At 41.5% G+C, this 18450-nt stretch overlaps 1 protein-coding gene across 1 annotated transcript in view; it reads right to left on the bottom strand.

Moving 5' to 3' along the window:
- LOC134797791 (uncharacterized) overlaps positions 1–18450 on the bottom strand; it is a 78517-nt gene that overhangs the window by 17730 nt on the left and 42337 nt on the right. The window contains exons 2-5 of the mRNA XM_063770160.1: positions 16928–17107; positions 2486–2646; positions 2083–2185; positions 305–496 (exon numbers count right to left, since the gene is read on the bottom strand). Coding sequence (XP_063626230.1) covers positions 305–496; positions 2083–2185; positions 2486–2646; positions 16928–17107 — 636 coding nt within the window. The remainder of the gene's footprint in view (positions 1–304; positions 497–2082; positions 2186–2485; positions 2647–16927; positions 17108–18450) is intronic.

Genomic DNA, 18450 nt, shown 5'->3' with positions numbered 1-18450 from the left:
GGTTAGAGAGTTCCATGCATACATATTTGAAGAGTATGAATACACTGCAAAAGCACTGTGATTTTGGAAATTGGTTCAGTGTGTACATGTATACCAAATACCGCTGTAAACTGAAACTCACCATTATTCCCGTGTAATACTGACTACAATCATGCGGCGCAGAATGCGCTACAGGCAAGCGCAAGCCGTAGCGACTAAGTTTGGTCATGTCACTCCCGCGCATGCATACAGTGATTTTGAAGATTGCTTCAGTGTGTACGTGTGGCTCAATGTACACCACATATTACTGCTAAAGCAAACTCACCGTTATTCCCCGTGTAATACTGCCTACAATCATGTGGCGCAGAATGAGCTAGAGGCATCTGCGCGAGCCGTAGCAACCAAAGTCTGGGCATGTCACTCCCGCGCATGCGTACAGTGATTTTGGTCGACGCTGATGAGGGCAGCTCGTCGTCGAGGTCACGTTTTTCGCTGGTTGTTGGTAGGGTGTAGTATACTGGAAAGGATAAGCACTTTTTTACTGTCTATTAGTGGTGAATAAAGATTAATAGGTATATTATGCTGCATAGATTGAATAATTTTACGGTTTAGATTCACTTGTATTTTTCAATGTTAGTATGTCTCACAACAGTTTAAATTCGATTATTATGCTGCTTAGATATTTGCCCCGGGGGAGGGGGGGGGTCAGTTAAGTATCTTTGCAGCTGACTGTACATCGAAGTGTGAGTATGGAGCTTAATAAAATAAAGTCTACGAGAATCTAGTTGATCAATATTCACTAGTATTCTGATTTTTGTAGTATAAAAATTGTACAACATCACTACCATTTCCCCACAACACGAGACCGAAGGATAACCTAGAGTACACATATGCGTAGTATGCCGTAAGGGCACTCTCAGTAAATTCAATGTATGTAAGTGTTATTAGTATGTAGTAGTAGTAAAACACTTTATTGTACAAAAATCAAAACAAAACAGGAAAAATAACATTCGTCATTAGTACAAAGGCGAACTTATCCCTTTAAGGGATATCTTCCAGTTAACCTGAGTTGTATTATGTAGATATAGGAAACAACACTATTGGGAATAATCCCATTCGAGTTATATATCGTTATTAGAAATTGGAAGCATAATTAACTAGGTAACTACGTCTAGACCAGCTGTAGATTTCCTCCCGTAGACTCCACATTGCGTGCAGTTTCACGTTTGAAAAGTGCAGGGTAAGTGAAACTTACCTATTCAAATGTAAATAAGTATGTTAAGTAAATAAATATTTATTATTGCCTTTACAATAAAATGAGCGCGCCCGAACGAATTGAGTGAAAATACACTGATCAGACATGCAATGAAATTGCGAATGCAGTACTAGTACTAGAGGTACATTTGCCAGATCTGGACGCATCTCTCGAGGAAGCTTAAAGCCTGGAAATTAGAGGAACAATTGTTATGGCACGTCACGTAAAACTTGCGACGGAAGATACCCAAGGATGTCGCGCGCGAAAGTTTTGCCTCAATTACTCTAAAAATATACGTAAGTAACGGTAACGGTATATAATAATACAAATTTCTACAGGTTATTAAGTAGCTGCCATATACGTCACGTCCTCGACAAAGTAGACCTCATTGTGGAATGCCTCATCTAGTGAGTAAGATCTGCGATTTGCCTTTTGATCAGAATATTCATCTCAGCTGAGCTAGAATATTCTATGCAACGAAACGTGCATTTCTGAGCAACTTGCAGGCTGCAGACATGCCATGTTTACGTTGCATTTACGATGGTAATTGGGCCGTTCTACACTCAACAGCAGTGAAAACAGGTGGCTTTATATAGAAATTTCATATGTGTACTTTTTGAGCCATAATATTTTGATCTTTCACGATTATTAAACATTATCAAACTTCTCCGAGACCACGGGGACAACGCCGTCCTCGAAACGTCGGAGGTAAATCTTAAAACTTAAATACGCGATTAGGTCCCGTTGTGTAGTTTGATAATGCATAATATTTTGCCTTCACGTTCTGAAGTAATTTGGCTCGTGATACATGTTTATAAAATAATCTATACACATAAATAGCTACGTACTGTGCTGGCCATGGTTTTGTCCGCAGATCCTGAATTCGTTGTCTCCCTCGCCCACGATCATGGCGTCCTCGTCGCACTCCCCTGTCAGCCGGTTGGGTTGGCCCTGCACATTTCAAAAACAATGGTAGGTAAAGGAACTAAAGGACCACTGCCGCCATCTTGGTGAGAGTAGGTAATGTTGTTTTTCTTATCCTACTACATAATATTATAAATCCCCGGTCCAGAGCTCCGGAAAGCCAGGGAGGGGGGAGGGGGTTCACTTACAATAGTAAAATATACGAAGTCGACCCTCAACTGCATGATGCCGGCGTGCGTCTTCTCCACGGTGATGCTGCAGTCCTTCTCCCCGGTCCAGAGCTCCGGAAAGCCAGGGAGGGGGTGAAGTGGGGGGGGCTTCACTTACAATAGTAAAGTGTACGAAGTCGATCCTCAACTGCATGATGCCGGCGTGCGTCTTCTCCACAGTGACGCTGCAGTCCTTCTCCCCGGTCCAGAGCTCCGGGAAGCCAGGGGAGATGAAATAGGTGAGGTTGTTCTGGACCACCCCGCCGCAGGATACTTCGACTGAAAATAAATTTTGTAGGTTAGTTTCTCGACTGATAACAAGTGTTGCAGGTTATAGACCGACCGTTTAAATGAGTCCTCGCCTGCGCGGTACAGCGGCGACGGGGTAGGACGACGCCGTACGCCGCACCTTCCCCGCCACCCTTAGTCATCCTACCCCGTCGCCCCCTCACCGCGCAGGCGAGGACTCATTTAAGCGGTCGGTCTATAGTTTTCATTGTCATTATAGGTATTGATATTGTCATAACCTTCACCAAGGAGGAGTTTTGGCCGAAGGGTGTCAAGTTCCGGCGGTTCCGCGGCCGGCTCCCTGACACTGCGGGGTTGCGAACTGCATCGCAGCCATAATTGTGTTTTTAGTTTTAAGATATATTTTGTAATAATATGTATGCTAGTTTTAAGGTATTTATCTATGGGCCAATAGTTGCCTGAAAATAAATGTTTTCATTCATTTTCATTCATTTCATTCATTCATTCATAACTCATAGATTTCCTCAAAGCTCTCTTACAACTTCTTATGTTTTTCTTCAGTGAATTTTTGCACTTTTAATTTATTTTTAATTTTACATCTGTAAATTTGTCAAGTCAAATGAGCCCCCAAAGATATCTAGCTCCAGCATCTTGACGATGGAGTTCTATACTTCTAAGACCTTTCTCGCGATCTCTATTAAAACTGCAAGAGACGAACAATTAAACTTTAATGGACAAAATAAAGTCAGTACAATAAAGCGGAGCGTCGTAACCCGGTTTATGGCAGGTCAGTCTGGATTTAATGGCAGCAGCGTACAATGTATGGGGAAACAATACAGTAGCTACTGGAATATCCCAGTTGCGCGGTACCGCGTCAATGTGACGGAGCCTTTATATCACACTACTTAGCTACTAACAAAGAGAATAGATAGTATAGAGGGGTCCTGCCATAGTAAATTTTGTAGTCACAGTAAATTTACTGCCATCTATCGACACACGACTAAACCTCAAAATGAAAACGTATAAAATTATCAATAAAATGTATATACATATATGCATAAATGATTTTATTATTTTTATATCATTTTGACCCATGTCCATTCACTGATATCTAGGTATGTGTTAAAATTGTTAAATATGAAACGGTGTCGTCACGCCATCTAGCCGAGCATAGGCTAATGGTGTGTGCGCCATCTATCCGAGAATGACTTTTTCTTGATTTCCGAGGCACGTTTTTTCCTTAGACTTTATTCATCTTATACGAAGTTACATATATGTCTTTGCTACTAGTATTGGCTGCGTAAACACCATAACCCCGTTATCAATGCTGCAATTATCAGAGCTGGCGGCTACCTTGCACAACGCACCAGCAATGCGATACAGCGAGGAAATGCCGCCAACATCCTTGCTACAATGCCTCAAGGGCCTATTTTAGATTTAAGCTAATTATTAATTCCGTTTTAGTACCACTGTATATATCTTGTATTCTTGTATGTAAATAAATGCTGCAGGCCATTTAAAATAAGGGTTGGCAAAAATACGTCACAATCGCAAGACCGACAGTGGCATGGCGTGATAATATCTGGAGTAGGAGGCCAGGCCAGGACTCACTTTGTGTCGTTGCGTCTCCGTAGTAAGTAAAAATACGTACTCTGAATTCGCCTTTAGGACATAACTTCGCCTTGACTAACATTAAATCATAATTCCACTAGAACTTATTTCACTTTTTATGCCTGTATATGCGTTGCCGGCATTTAAGATGGGAGTACGCTTCTTTTCTTGAAGGTTTAAACATATAGTGAGTAATATTTTTTTGAATTATTTAATGAGTTCGGCTAGTTATTTTTCAGTGTAGAATTTTCAAGCGCACGTAACACTAGGAATTCTGAACAAAATTATAAAGGCGTCCCAGAAAGGCACCCAGTGTTTTTCTAATTAAAAGCGTTTCGCGGCTGTGGCTACAGTGATAAGGCTTATTAGCTGCTTTGCCGCAAACAGCCATAATTGCCTACCTGCTAACACGGAGGAGGGAAAACTTAGAGGAAAATCATTAAAATTAAATTAATAAATATCAGGGGACATCTTACACAGATCAACCTAGCCCCAAACCAAAGAGAATAGATAGTATAGAGGGCTATTGCCAAAGTTAATTTTGTAGTCACGGTACATTTACTGCCATCTATCGACAGGACACACGATTAAAACTTAAAATAAAATTGAAAATGTATAAATTAATCAAAATATGTTTACGGATAAATGATTTTTAATTTTTATTGTTCCATACTGACCTATGTTCTTTCACTGATATGTGTTAAAATTGTTAAATATCAAACGGTGTCGTCAACGCCATCTAGCCGAGAATATGCCAAAGGTATGGCGCCATCTATTCGAGGATGACTTTTTCTTGATTTCCGAGGCACATTTTTTTCTTAGACTTTATTTATCTTATACGGAGTTACATATATCTTTGCCCAAACTAAGCAACTGCTAGGCGACGATATAAATACTTACATAGATAAATACATACTTATATACTTACATTATAGAAGACACCCATGACTCAGGAAAAAATATTTGTGTTCATTACCGGGATTCGAACCCAGGACCGTCGGCTTCATAGGCAGGGTCACTACCCACTAGGCCAGACCGGTCGTCAAAAAATTAAGGAAATGTGGAAAAATGCTATTTCAGGCGACTCGAACTCTTCCCTAAGGTTGGTATTCTGTCCTGTCCAGTATCTTGGTCGAATGGGCATTGTGTCTCACTCTCTCATTAAGCAAAATCTGAGACGCTAATACACATTAGACCAAGATATTCTTTTGTTACCTTAATGTTAGTGAATTTTCTGGCTGCACGCTTCCTCTTTAGGGGCCCACTGATTAAGTAAAGCAGGCCACTGACGAGCCTTCCAAATGGATGCCGTTACAATGGATTCATCCAAATGGACGGCATCCTAATATTTAACAGTGTACGTTTTTGACATTCACGGACCGATTTTGGATTGCAGCCACACTATTTGGACTGTTGGAAGGCTCGTCAGTGGCCACCTTAACAGTCCACCGGACGGTATCGGCCTGTCAGTTAAACGCAAAATTTGACAGCTCCGAACAACTGACAGGCTGATATCGTCCGGCGAACTGTTAATCTGTGGGCCCCTTAACATCTCCGGCACGTGCTTTTACCGTGACCTAAGCTAGGAAACGCATTTATGCACCAACTTGTGGTGTTTGTTTTTCTTTCATTTCACTTTGTATTTTTAAGCCGCCCTCTAAAGCTCTATTTCTAAGCTTTTTGTAAATACAAAAATACACCTTAAATATTAAAACATAAGGCTGAGAACACAATGCAAAATGTCTACACATTCACAGAGAATTTCGTAATCTCTGATAAAAAAAAAAACAGGAATAAAAGGGTCGGGACCGCATGAATGTAATGTAAATTGATATAAATTTAGAAAAGTGATTTTTATTTTATTTTAGAGTAAAATATTTTCGCAAGTACTAATTTAATTCGAGTTATGAACTTTTAGGGTCACTTGCACCATTCAGGGTTAGCCACTAAGCGCCACTTGCACCATTCCAGTAACCCAGGGTTAACCGGTTAAACCTGGAGTTACCATGGTTACCAGTACAATTTGACACTGGATTAAAGGTTTCATCGCTTAACCCCGGGTTAGTGGAATGGTGCATGTGGCGGGACTCCCTCTGGTCGCATAACTACTTTTGTCATATTTTTAATTGTCATAACACTTTATGTATAAAATTGTAAGTCATAAAAATATTTAGTCAGAATTATCCTGAGCATAACTGGGTTTTTGTCATAAATTAGTTATGTCATTATTTTTGTAGTCATTAATTTAATTCGCATAAAATTTTAAGTCATCTGCTTGATATCCATAATTGTTTTTCGTTCGAAGTATTGCAGTGCATAGTATTAATATAGTCATAAAAAATTAAGTCATATATTTAGTGGTCATAAAATAAACTAATCATAATAGGTAGGTTAGGTTCGTTAGGTTGCTTTAGATGCCCGAAGGGCAAACTACGCAGAAATAGGAGCCCCGCGTGAGCGGGGCTCCGTCGAATTAAGTGTTTGGACGGAGATTAGGGAAAAGGTTTTTTTCGAGGAGTTGTTGAGAGGCTAAAATTAGTTTCTTAAATTATTTATGTAAACCATTATGGTTGAAAATTATTATGCTACAAAACGTTATACGTAAAAACCTTATAAATATCGATAAATATGCTTTTAGCTGGTATGACATTTGATTCATTATAATCAAAACCTATATGCACAAAAAATGTATGACAACTGCTGAGTATGTCATCAAATATTATGGCTAAAAATGTATGACACAATATAATATGACTTTTCATTTGTATGCGCAATGATGATTATGACACAAGTTGTTATGCGCATCAAAGATATGACCTAAACTTGTATGCAACCCAATATGGACCCGCATGTGGCCCTAATTCGGAGTTACATAGTGTTAAATTGTACTGGTAACTCCGGGTTTAACCGGTTAACCCCGAGTTAGTGGCTAACCCTGGATGGTGCAAATTGCCCTTATAGAAATAAAATAAAGTTCCAAATTCTAAAACACAAGTTCCCTGGATCTTACGAAATGACTTATAAGTAATTTATATAAAACTTGCCTCTGTGGCATGGTCCCAAAGACGCTGGCAATATTTCATCGCTGAATAATGATGCTGAAGCTTTGAGCGAGGAAGCTGCCAACTTTTTCATCATAATAATTTTCTATTCAATCTGAATTGAATTGGCGTCAGAGAATGCAGGCTTTCGGGTTGATTGCATGAAATATATTTTATGTGATTGGATTTTTTGGCATTTCCATTTTTCGCCATAAATGTTTTGCCTTCATTTTGCATTTTTTTTTTCATACCTAAGTAATGTTATTTGTTATTTAACATGGTTCTGTTTTTAAATGAGAGTGGAATTTTTATGTTTACCTGAATTATACCTACATAGGGTAGGGTGTAATTCAATAATTTGTGTCATTACACTGAGAGAAAAGGATAACAAAAACACACTTAGAATTACAAAAATAAACTTAATCCGGGGACAAGGAGAGTCAACTAATAGGAACAAATTGACTTTTGCAATTTTTATTAGTTCTTGCAATTTCTATTATCTGTTTGTTGAAATTAGATTTAGTTTAGGATTACTGAGCTGTTTGTAGAAATAAATAAACTTTACAGAAATAGTGAAACGTCTATGATTATTACTAAACTTCATTTTTTCCACCAGTACAGAACTGTTTTTAGGGTTCCGTACCCAAAGGGTAAAACGGGACCCTATTACTAAGACTTCGCTGTCCGTCCGTCCGTCCGTCCGTCCGTCCGTCCGTCCGTCCGTCCGTCCGTCTGTCACCAGGCTGTATCTCACGAACCGTGATAGCTAGAAAGTTGAAGTTTTCACAGATGATGTATTTCTGTTGCCGCTATAACAACAAATACTAAAAACAGAATAAAATAAAGATTTAAATGGGGCTCCCATACAACAAACGTGATTTTTTTTTTGCATTATGGTACGGAACCCTTCGTGCGCGAGTCCGACTCGCACTTGCCCGGTTTTTTAATTCCTGGTTTAGTTTACTAATGATTTTTCTCTCAGTGTAGGTAAGGTAAACGTACTGTTGCTCGACGCGGTCCAAGTACATGTCATCTTGAAACTTAAGTCATTGTCAATAGAGGTGACAGCAAGGTGTCATCTATTGGGCATTAGCATGTCGAGCACTAGTACGTTTACTTTACCCAAGGTGTAAATAAATTTATTTATTTATTTAAACTTTATTGCACAAAATATATACAAAATGTACAAAAGGCGGACTTAATGCCAAGTGCCATTCTCTACAGTTGGTGCAGAAAGAAATAAATTGTATTTTCTTTAACACTAAAGCGCCCTAATATAATTGTACTACTACTAGTGACTAGAAAATTAAAATATTCCATCAAAATTATTTCTCCATTTCATAATTATCAAAGCCGAGTTTCGTTCCGTCTAAAACTCCGTTGCTACATTGTATCTAAATTTCTTACTCTCTACATAGTAGATAAATTGCATTCACACACTTACATTGTATAGATAATATTGATCTCAGAACGACACGAGACACGTCACGTATTAAATGACTACGATAAATTCTGCAATTCTGTACCACAGACCTAGAATGATGCGTACCTACGCTTAAATATAATTTTATTGAAGTGTGCAAAAGAGAGGTCACGTATATGAACATTTCATAAGGGGTTGTGCACAAATCACGCGAGGTGTTCTCGGCTACTTTTTGGACCCCCCTCCCCCTTGGTGATATTTGGTGAGGTTTTTGGCTACCCCCCAACAGCCTCACGTGTATTTTTTTTAAATTTTTTCATTCGACCTAATTTTAAGATAAATAGTATTGTATTGTAAATAGACTCGCTATTTTGAAGTGCAGAGTGAAGATTTATGTTTAAGGAAACCGAGAAAAAGTATCTACTCATATGGTAGGTCTCTTTTTCTTGGTTTCGTTCACTGTAGAAAAATACACGTGAGGTTTCCTTATACCCCCCTCCCCCAACGTGATCTATCGTGATTTTTTCGTGACCTCCCCTCCCCCTATCGAACCTCGCGTGATTTGTGCACAAGACCTAAGTGCGAAAGAGGCAGACTACAAATAAAAAACCGTTCAAGTGCGAGTCGGAGTCGCGCCCGAAGGGTACCGTAATAATTACGCAAAAAACGGCAAAAAAAATCACGTTTGTTGTATGGGAGCCCCACTTAAATATTAATTATATTCTGTTTTTAGTATCACCCTAACGAGCAACGAGCAATTCTTATAGGTAAGTAAGTATATTTGTACATCTCGGGGATCTCAGAAAGGGCTCTAACAATTTCGATGAAATTGGCTATTTCCCCCAAATATTCGGGGTCGAAAAATCGATCTAGCTAGGTTTTATGACGACCGGTCTGGCCTAGTGGGTAGTGACCCTGCCTGTGAAGCCGATGGTCCTGGGTTCGAATCCCAGTAAGGGCATTTATTTGTGTGATGACACAGATATTTGTTCCTGAGTCATGGTTGTTTTCTATGTATTTAAGTATTTATATATTATATATATATCGTTGTCTGAGTACCCTCAACACAAGCCTTCTTGAGCTTACTGGGGGACTTGGTCAATCTGTGTAAGAATGTCCTATAATATTTATTTATTTATTATTTATTTATTTATTTATCTCTGATAAAATGCGCATTTTTGAGTTTTTATATGTTTTCCGAACAAAGCTCGGTCTCCCAGGTACTTTGTTGTTATAGCGGAAACAGAAATACATTACGTGTGGAAATGTCAACTGCCTAGCTATCACGGTTCATGAGATACCTACAGCCTGTTGGCAGACAGACAGACGGACAGCGGAGTCTTAGTAATAGAGTCCCGTTTTTACCCTTTCGATACGGAACCCTAAAAACGTGACCACGTTTGAGCTTTATAACAGCCGCTAACGGCCGTTTGATTGTACCAAAACGTAAAGCCCCCTCCACACTCGTGCGCGAATCGCGGCGCGAAGCCGCGAACGCGAGTGTGGTGTCGATTTTCGCAGACAGCGAAATCGACTCCACACTCGCGTTCGCGGCTTCGCCCGCGATTCACGCGCATAGTCTGGAGGGGGCTTAAGGTTAGCGGATCGGAAAATACGAAAAGCAGAATTCAGGAGATATGGTATACCTACTGTTACAAAAGCAAATAATAGGGGGTATTACTGCAATGTTCTGCCGCCAGAGTGCAACACTAAGCTAGCTAGTAAACCATAGAGTAACTTATACATACTGTGCCTTAAACTGTTTTTTGACAAGTTTTCACAGACAAAATATGACATTGATGCATCAAGGCGTTTTGTTAACAAAGGCCTACCGGGAAACGCGAAAATCGAAATTTAGTTATTTGCCTCTTTATGGCTCGAATATGCAAGAGTGATAGAGAGGTTAGAAAAGGAAATTTCGATTTTCTTGTTTCGCGGTAGACCCCCAGATTGTGATGGATAGTGGTAGTGGCGGCCCCTACGCAGAGTTTTGCGTAATATTCCCTATTGACGTCATCACATATTATTTCTGAATTAAATAGGTACCTACTTCATCTGAATTCATTACTTGACATTTGACATTATTCAGATTTTGGTCGCAATTTTGATATTTGACAGTCAATCTTGTACAGTCAGCAGCAGAAGTTGCTAAGCGGGCGAGGTGTTCAAAATCACTTGGTCACGCTCTTATTCTCTTAACAATAAAGTCGCGTCAAGATCATTTTGCCCTGGCCCGCTTAGCAACTTCTGTTGCTAACTGTATATCCTAGATCTGTCGTCTGTACTTACTTTTGAACCATTACAACCTAATAGTACGTATTTCATTGGGTTTGGTTAAAGTGTCCATTCGATTTTACTACTAATATTAATAGGCATACGTCCTAGCATTGTATAAATATTGGTCTAGACTTAAGACGTGTTCATACTAAACAAAATTACCAATAAAATATCCAATAACGTTCCACCACATACTCTACACGTATCCATCCATCCATCATAATATACACGGAGATAGTGATAATATTATGATTATGCACGTTGCACGTTTGCGGCATAATTGGACTTTTATGTCAGCTCGTGAAATTGCCCTGTAGGCATATTTGAACTGAGTTTAAAGGTTTGGCATGTGCACACCGGCTGCGTATTCGTAAACGTGCACAGTCACGTGCGTGTTGTAATATAAAGATCCTTGAGCGACAGCACAGACACCGCTTGAGTGACGTGCGCGTGCACGGCTCAAACATGCGCACGTGCACGGTGAGCTCTGGCCTCAAGCCCAAGAGTGTTCACATAAATTGGTTTGTTGCAAGATTCTTTCCATATTTGTTTCGCATTTTCAAGGAAACATTTCCTAACTTTTTACTAGCCCTTATTTTCAATGATCAGCAACATTGAGCGGTGTCTGTCTGCGAGTGAAAATGAGATCAAACAGATGACTTTAAAAAGTTCAAAACGTTGAAATGCTCAAGGAAGTACAATGTAAAAGGCAGCATACATTCCTAGGTATTCCGAAGCGACTCACGTAGTAGAAACTCCATTTAAATCCGATAGCTGTCGCTTCCGACGTTGAATACAAACTCAACGAGAAAACAATGGGGTTATGTGGGGGGAGGTATTCTGCTGATTGAGATTTGATCTTATCCCCGCAATGTTTTGCTGAATCGGGAATATCTAGATTTAATTTGGAACAGTTCCACTAAAGTTATACTAACTCCTGAATGTGGATCCTCATGGTTAAATTCCTATAATACAGCATGTTGAATACGTTGGAACGGACCCGGGTCCGAGCCGAGGTTACCGGCCGACACTTCGTATTCTATGACGGGTGATCGGTGGTCACGTGATGGTTTCTATAGAAAACTGAATTGTTGGACGCCTCGGCACGGATCAGGCCCCGTAAACAACATGCCAATCGCTAACGCTACGTAGCGAAAGAAACGCAACTGTCACTGACACATTTATATAGAAGAGTGATAGAGAGACACAAAGCGATTCGATGGCGAAGCGCAAGCGATTGTCACCTTGCCTACGCCGCCAGGGCCGGTCTAGCGTGAGTCAACCTTGACTTCTACTCACACGTGAATGTGGATCCTCATGGTCACTGAATGCATACATTGGTTTCGGGTATTTATCAAAAACAGAAAGTTTTGTGCAGGGCAATCAAAACTAATAGCCGGAGAGCTAGCCACGGAAATAGGTATGCAATTTATAGAGTAACGAAATCCCTCTAGTTAGTATGCCATACTATCATTATTAATTAATCCGGGCGCCTGGCAGCTGTCTAGCGGTGGGTGTGAGAGTGGATGGGCACCAAAGTGGTTGTAAAATGAATTGAAGGTGTGCAATTTATAGAGCTCTGTGTTTGGTGTGATATAATAGCTAATTATGTATTTAATTCAAATATAACAATGCCAGGCGTTTTATTTGGGGGAAAAGTAGTGCCAGGTGATGAAAATACACAATCACTTGTGCGCCTGCAGGAAGATCACGAGCAAATTGCACCTGACTCACAATCTATGCGTAAAGCAGTTGTGAGTACAGAGCTCTATAAATTGCACACCTTCAATTCATTTTATAACCACTTTGTTGCCCATCCACTCCCACACCCACCGCTAGACAGCTGCCAGGCGCCCGGATTAATTCATAATGATAGTATGGCATACTAACTAGAGGGATTTCGTTACTCTATAAATTGCATACCTATTTCCGTGGCTAGCTCTTAGACTATAACTGGACTCTAATACTTAACACTTACCTAAATAATTTCGGATATTACATCTTACATATATTAGCACCTCGTTACTTCGATCTTAACTGTAGGTACGTTATTTAAAGCCTATATAGGCTTTTAAAACTTTATTTACATTTTACGTTGCTGAGGTTACCACATAATTAATTTTCCGGAAAGCATGCAGAATTACCAGGAGAACCTCAATTTGTCGAAAGACCAAACAATAGGTCTTAAATAAATTCAAATATGCGAATTCAACCTACATAATATATTAGCATTATTAGCACCTCATTACTTCGATCATAACATAACTGTAGGTACCTTATTTAAAGCCTATATAGCCTTTTAAAACTGTATTTACATTTTACGTGTCTGAGGTTAGAAGATTAATTTTCCAGAAAGCATGCAGAACTACGAGGAGAACCTCAATTTGTCGAAACACCAAACAAAAGGTCTTAAATAAATTAAAATATGCGAGCCATACATTTAATCGACACAGAAAACGAAGTTTTCTCAAACAATGCATCATTTACACTTAAGTACGGACGCAAAATCTTAAACAATATATACCTATACCTAGTTAGGATAGGAGTAAAGTTTTGCGTGCAGTTTCTACGTCAGCCTTTTACTTGCCATTTAGGCACTTGTACCACCAAGAGCGAGTAAGCGATTAACTATCGACGATTTTCTCGCCCAAGAAACGAACAAAAGATTAGGATCCTGTGTTAGTAAAAGAGAGACATATATTAATAGTTCATCGCTAGCTGTTCACACTGCCGGCGAGAACACTCGCTCTACTAGTTTGTCGCCGCGATAAGATAAAACTAGCTCAGCGGTACTCGCTCGGCGATGCTCGCTTCGTAGTTAGAACTTAAGCTGCGAGACCAATCAGTCTGCGTGTTCGGCTACGCTGCACCGCCCGAGCGAGTGACGCGAGTAATAGCCCGTCGCACTCGAACACTCGCCTATAGCCGAGCGACAAAACTATTGGAGCTAACACTCGCTTCTCGCCGCTCGCCCACTCGTTTCTAGTTTATCGTACTACTCGCTTATCGCTCATCGTCGGCGGTGGGACAAGTGCCTTAATCAAATGCAGTCGTAATATCGTTGTATATGAGTTTCATTGTGACATATGGCCTTTCAACTGCACTTCCTTCTTGATTGATAGGAGTCTGTTCGGAAAGAGAAAAGTCGTGGAATGTATTGGGCTCCATACATTCCAAGACTTATAAGTCTAAATTTGACATTACTGTCGTAAATGTCAAATTTAATATTAATTTCTCTATATTTATTTTATAGATATTTTTTCTACATCCTGCTGTAATTTTGCAGCAGCAATGCTGGTGTAGTCTGAATCCTGGTGCCTTAATACTCGTACAAACAGCAACACTCCTAACTGTACACAGGTGGACCTTATTACAAAAGGCATAAGGTCCACCGATGTACAGTTAACAGTTTGGGCGATGGTACAATGTAGGGTAGTAGGGGAGACTGAACATAAACTCTGTATGTTACGAGTAATAAGTTTTAACTTTCTCAAAGTTGTCAACATTTGTTTAAATTAAGTTTCTGACGGGTAAATGCTTATTTATTCTTGTTTTACTTTAAAACAAAGGGAACTTCGTAATAGTCACTTACAGGTTGTATATTTATGTCCACGGATCATTCCCCCGTTAGAGCGTTTTCACATTGTCCGATCCGATATCGGGTGTCGGAAGAAAGTAAATTACGGCGCGGACCGTCTAGTACTCTACTCTCAGAGCTTACAGACCTTATTGAAGTAGTATATACTTACACACACAACAAACTCCCAGTCCATGCGCACAGTCGCCGGCGCTCTGTCCGTCCCTCTGACGACAGTCGTACGGGTTCAGGCAGATGCCAGCGCGGACCGTCTAGTACTCTGCTCCCAGAGCTTTTGGCCCTTATTGAAGGAGTATATACTTACACACACAACAAACTCCCAGTCCATGTGCACAGTCGCCGGCGCTCTGTCCGTCCCTCTGACGACAGTCGTACGGGTTCAGGCAGATGCCAGCGCGGACCGTCTAGTACTCTACTCTCAGAGCTTTTGGCCCTTATTGAAGGAGTATATACTTACACACACAACAAACTCCCAGTCCATGCGCACAGTCGCCGGCGCTCTGTCCGTCCCTCTGACGACAGTCGTACGGGTTCAGGCAGATGCCAGCGCGGACCGTCTAGTACTCTACTCTCAGAGCTTTTGGCCCTTATTGAAGGAGTATATACTTACACACACAACAAACTCCCAGTCCATGCGCACAGTCGCCGGCGCTCTGTCCGTCCCTCTGACGACAGTCGTACGGGTTCAGGCAGATGCCAGCGCGGACCGTCTAGTACTCTACTCTCAGAGCTTTTGGCCCTTATTGAAGGAGTATATACTTACACACACAACAAACTCCCAGTCCATGCGCACAGTCGCCGGCGCTCTGTCCGTCCCTCTGACAACAGTCGTACGGGTTCAGGCAGATGCCAGCGCGGACCGTCTAGTACTCTACTCTCAGAGCTTTTGGCCCTTATTGAAGGAGTATATACTTACACACACAACAAACTCCCAGTCCATGCGCACAGTCGCCGGCGCTCTGTCCGTCCCTCTGACGACAGTCGTACGGGTTCAGGCAGATGTCAGCGCGGACCGTCTAGTACTCTACTCTCAGAGCTTTTGGCCCTTATTGAAGGAGTATATACTTACACACACAACAAACTCCCAGTCCATGCGCACAGTCGCCGGCGCTCTGTCCGTCCCTCTGACGACAGTCGTACGGGTTCAGGCAGATGCCAGCGCGGACCGTCTAGTACTCTACTCTCAGAGCTTTTGGCCCTTATTGAAGGAGTATATACTTACACACACAACAAACTCCCAGTCCATGCGCACAGTCGCCGGCGCTCTGTCCGTCCCTCTGACGACAGTCGTACGGGTTCAGATATATAGATGCCAGCGCGGACCGTCTAGTACTCTACTCTCAGAGCTTTTGGCCCTTATTGAAGGAGTATATACTTACACACACAACAAACTCCCAGTCCATGCGCACAGTCGCCGGCGCTCTGTCCGTCCCTCTGACGACAGTCGTACGGGTTCAGATATATAGATGCCAGCGCGGACCGTCTAGTACTCTACTCTCAGAGCTTTTGGCCCTTATTGAAGGAGTATATACTTACACACACAACAAACTCCCAGTCCGTGCGCGCAGTCGCCGGCGCTCTGTCCGTCCCTCTGACGACAGTCGTACGGGTTCAGACAGATGCCGGCGCGAGCTGTCTTGTAGCCGGTCGGTTGGCATTCGCGCTCGCCTCTATCTCTCTCCTCGCCCCTCTCTCTCTCTCTTTCGTGTCCAGGTAGATAGACAGTACTTGATAAACCGATTATTGAAGTAGTATATACTTACACACGCAGCACACTCCCAGTCCGTGCGCGCAGTCGCCGGCGCTCTGTCCGTCCCTCTGACGACAATCGTACGGGTTCAGGCAGATGCCGGCGCGGGCAGTCTTGTAGCCGGACGGTTGGCATTCACGCTCGCCTCTATCTCTCTCCTCTCCCCCCTCTCTCTCTCGTGTCCAGGTAGATAGAGAGTACTTGATAAACCGATTATTGAAGTAGTATATTACTTACACACGCAGCACACTCCCAGTCCGTGCGCGCAGTCGCCGGCGCTCTGTCCGTCCCTCTGACGACAATCGTACGGGTTCAGGCAGATGCCGGCGCTGGCAGTCTTGTAGCCGGACGGTTGGCATTCACGCTCGCCTCTATCTCTCTCCTCTCCCCCCTCTCTCTCTCGTGTCCAGGTAGATAGAGAGTACTTGATAAACCGATTATTGAAGTAGTATATACTTACACACGCAGCACACTCCCATCATTCCCCCGTTAGAGCGTTTTCACATTGTCCGATCCGATATCGGGTGTCGGAAGAAAGTAAATTACGGCGCGGACCGTCTAGTACTCTACTCTCAGAGCTTACAGACCTTATTGAAGTAGTATATACTTACACACACAACAAACTCCCAGTCCATGCGCACAGTCGCCGGCGCTCTGTCCGTCCCTCTGACGACAATCGTACGGGTTCAGGCAGATGCCGGCGCGGGCAGTCTTGTAGCCGGACGGTTTGCATTCGCGCTCGCCGCCCACTGGGAAGAAGTTGAGGACCTTGCCGAGGGTGAAGAGGCCACCTGGAAGAGAAAATAATGTTGTAAATACATACACGTATACACTAATAGGGCAGCGGTCGGCAACAACCGGCCCGCGGGCCGCATGCGGCCCGGAAGCCTCCCTGGCTATTTTGTATGTAATATTCACAAACGACAATGCCTGATAAAGTTATAAAGATTAACAAAGTGCGGCCGCCGCGTCAACTTCGGTAACTACTATTTGGCCCTTGGCTGCTAAAAGGTTGCCGACCGCTGCCCTAGGGAAGGGGTCCCTTTGTTTCCCATAAAGTTTTAAGTCATAATGTATTGTTTGTCATATTATCGTTAGTCATAAAACTGAAACCGTTAACTTTTCAGGATTTTCGTAAGGTTATTCTATAGATAGGTTAGGTTAGGTTAGGTTTGTTTTATGGCAATCCTGAAAAGTTGCGCGTTTCTGAGAAAAACCAATTATGACTAACGAAAATTCGGACAAACAATACATTATGACTTAAAACTATTTGGGAAACAATAGAGACCCACTAGGGAATCATAATTTAAGTATATACGGGATAGGCCTTGTAACAAGCCTAAAATTTAATTTTCTGATTTCTTGGTCTGATTGATATGATATGATATGATATGATTCCAGTCGTGTCATGTATCAAAGTTCCAAATTCCAAATTATTTATTTGTTAAACATAGGTAGGTACTACCATAACTCTATGGGTACAACAATGGGTCTTAAATGTATAATAATTATAGTATCACGTATCACTATGCTTCGCCACATGGCACACAAATTTCTTGCTTATAATTTATAAATATTTCATTTTCCGGGTATAGCTCTTGTTTGGCAGTAAAGTACTAAGTTGTAACTTCAATATGAAATATTCAGTGGCATCAGAATTCTCTCTGCACCTCATAAACGAAACATATTCGCGCTATTCTCAATTCAATCGGAACTTCGCAATTTACCAGCGGTTTTCGCAAATAAAACTTCCCCGGGGTGATAACGGCACAGCGAAATGTAAATGCTTCACCAATATTACCAGAGACGAGTTATTTATAAAGACATTCCAGCATAACTTAATTTACTAAGTCCCAAGTTCTTTTAAAAGGAAAGAGTTAATTTTTTCATGAGTACATTAAATTTCAACTACCTACATAATAAAAAAAATTCAAACGTGATTTTTGCGCATATGTAGATAGGTACAGTCGAATCCGTTTATTATGACTCCGCTTATACTGACCAACCGCTTACTATGACGAAATTACTGTGAGAAGTTTGGCTTTCATATAAAACTCTTTGTGACAAATTCGGATAAGATGACTTCGCTTATAGTGACAAACCGCTTACTATGACCTATAAATCCTATATTTAT

Source organism: Cydia splendana, chromosome 15 (genome assembly GCF_910591565.1).
Source record: "Cydia splendana chromosome 15, ilCydSple1.2, whole genome shotgun sequence".
Lineage (NCBI taxonomy): Eukaryota > Metazoa > Arthropoda > Insecta > Lepidoptera > Tortricidae > Cydia > Cydia splendana.
The sequence above is the reverse complement of the archived record's forward strand: the minus strand, read 5'-3'. Positions and strand labels throughout refer to the sequence as shown.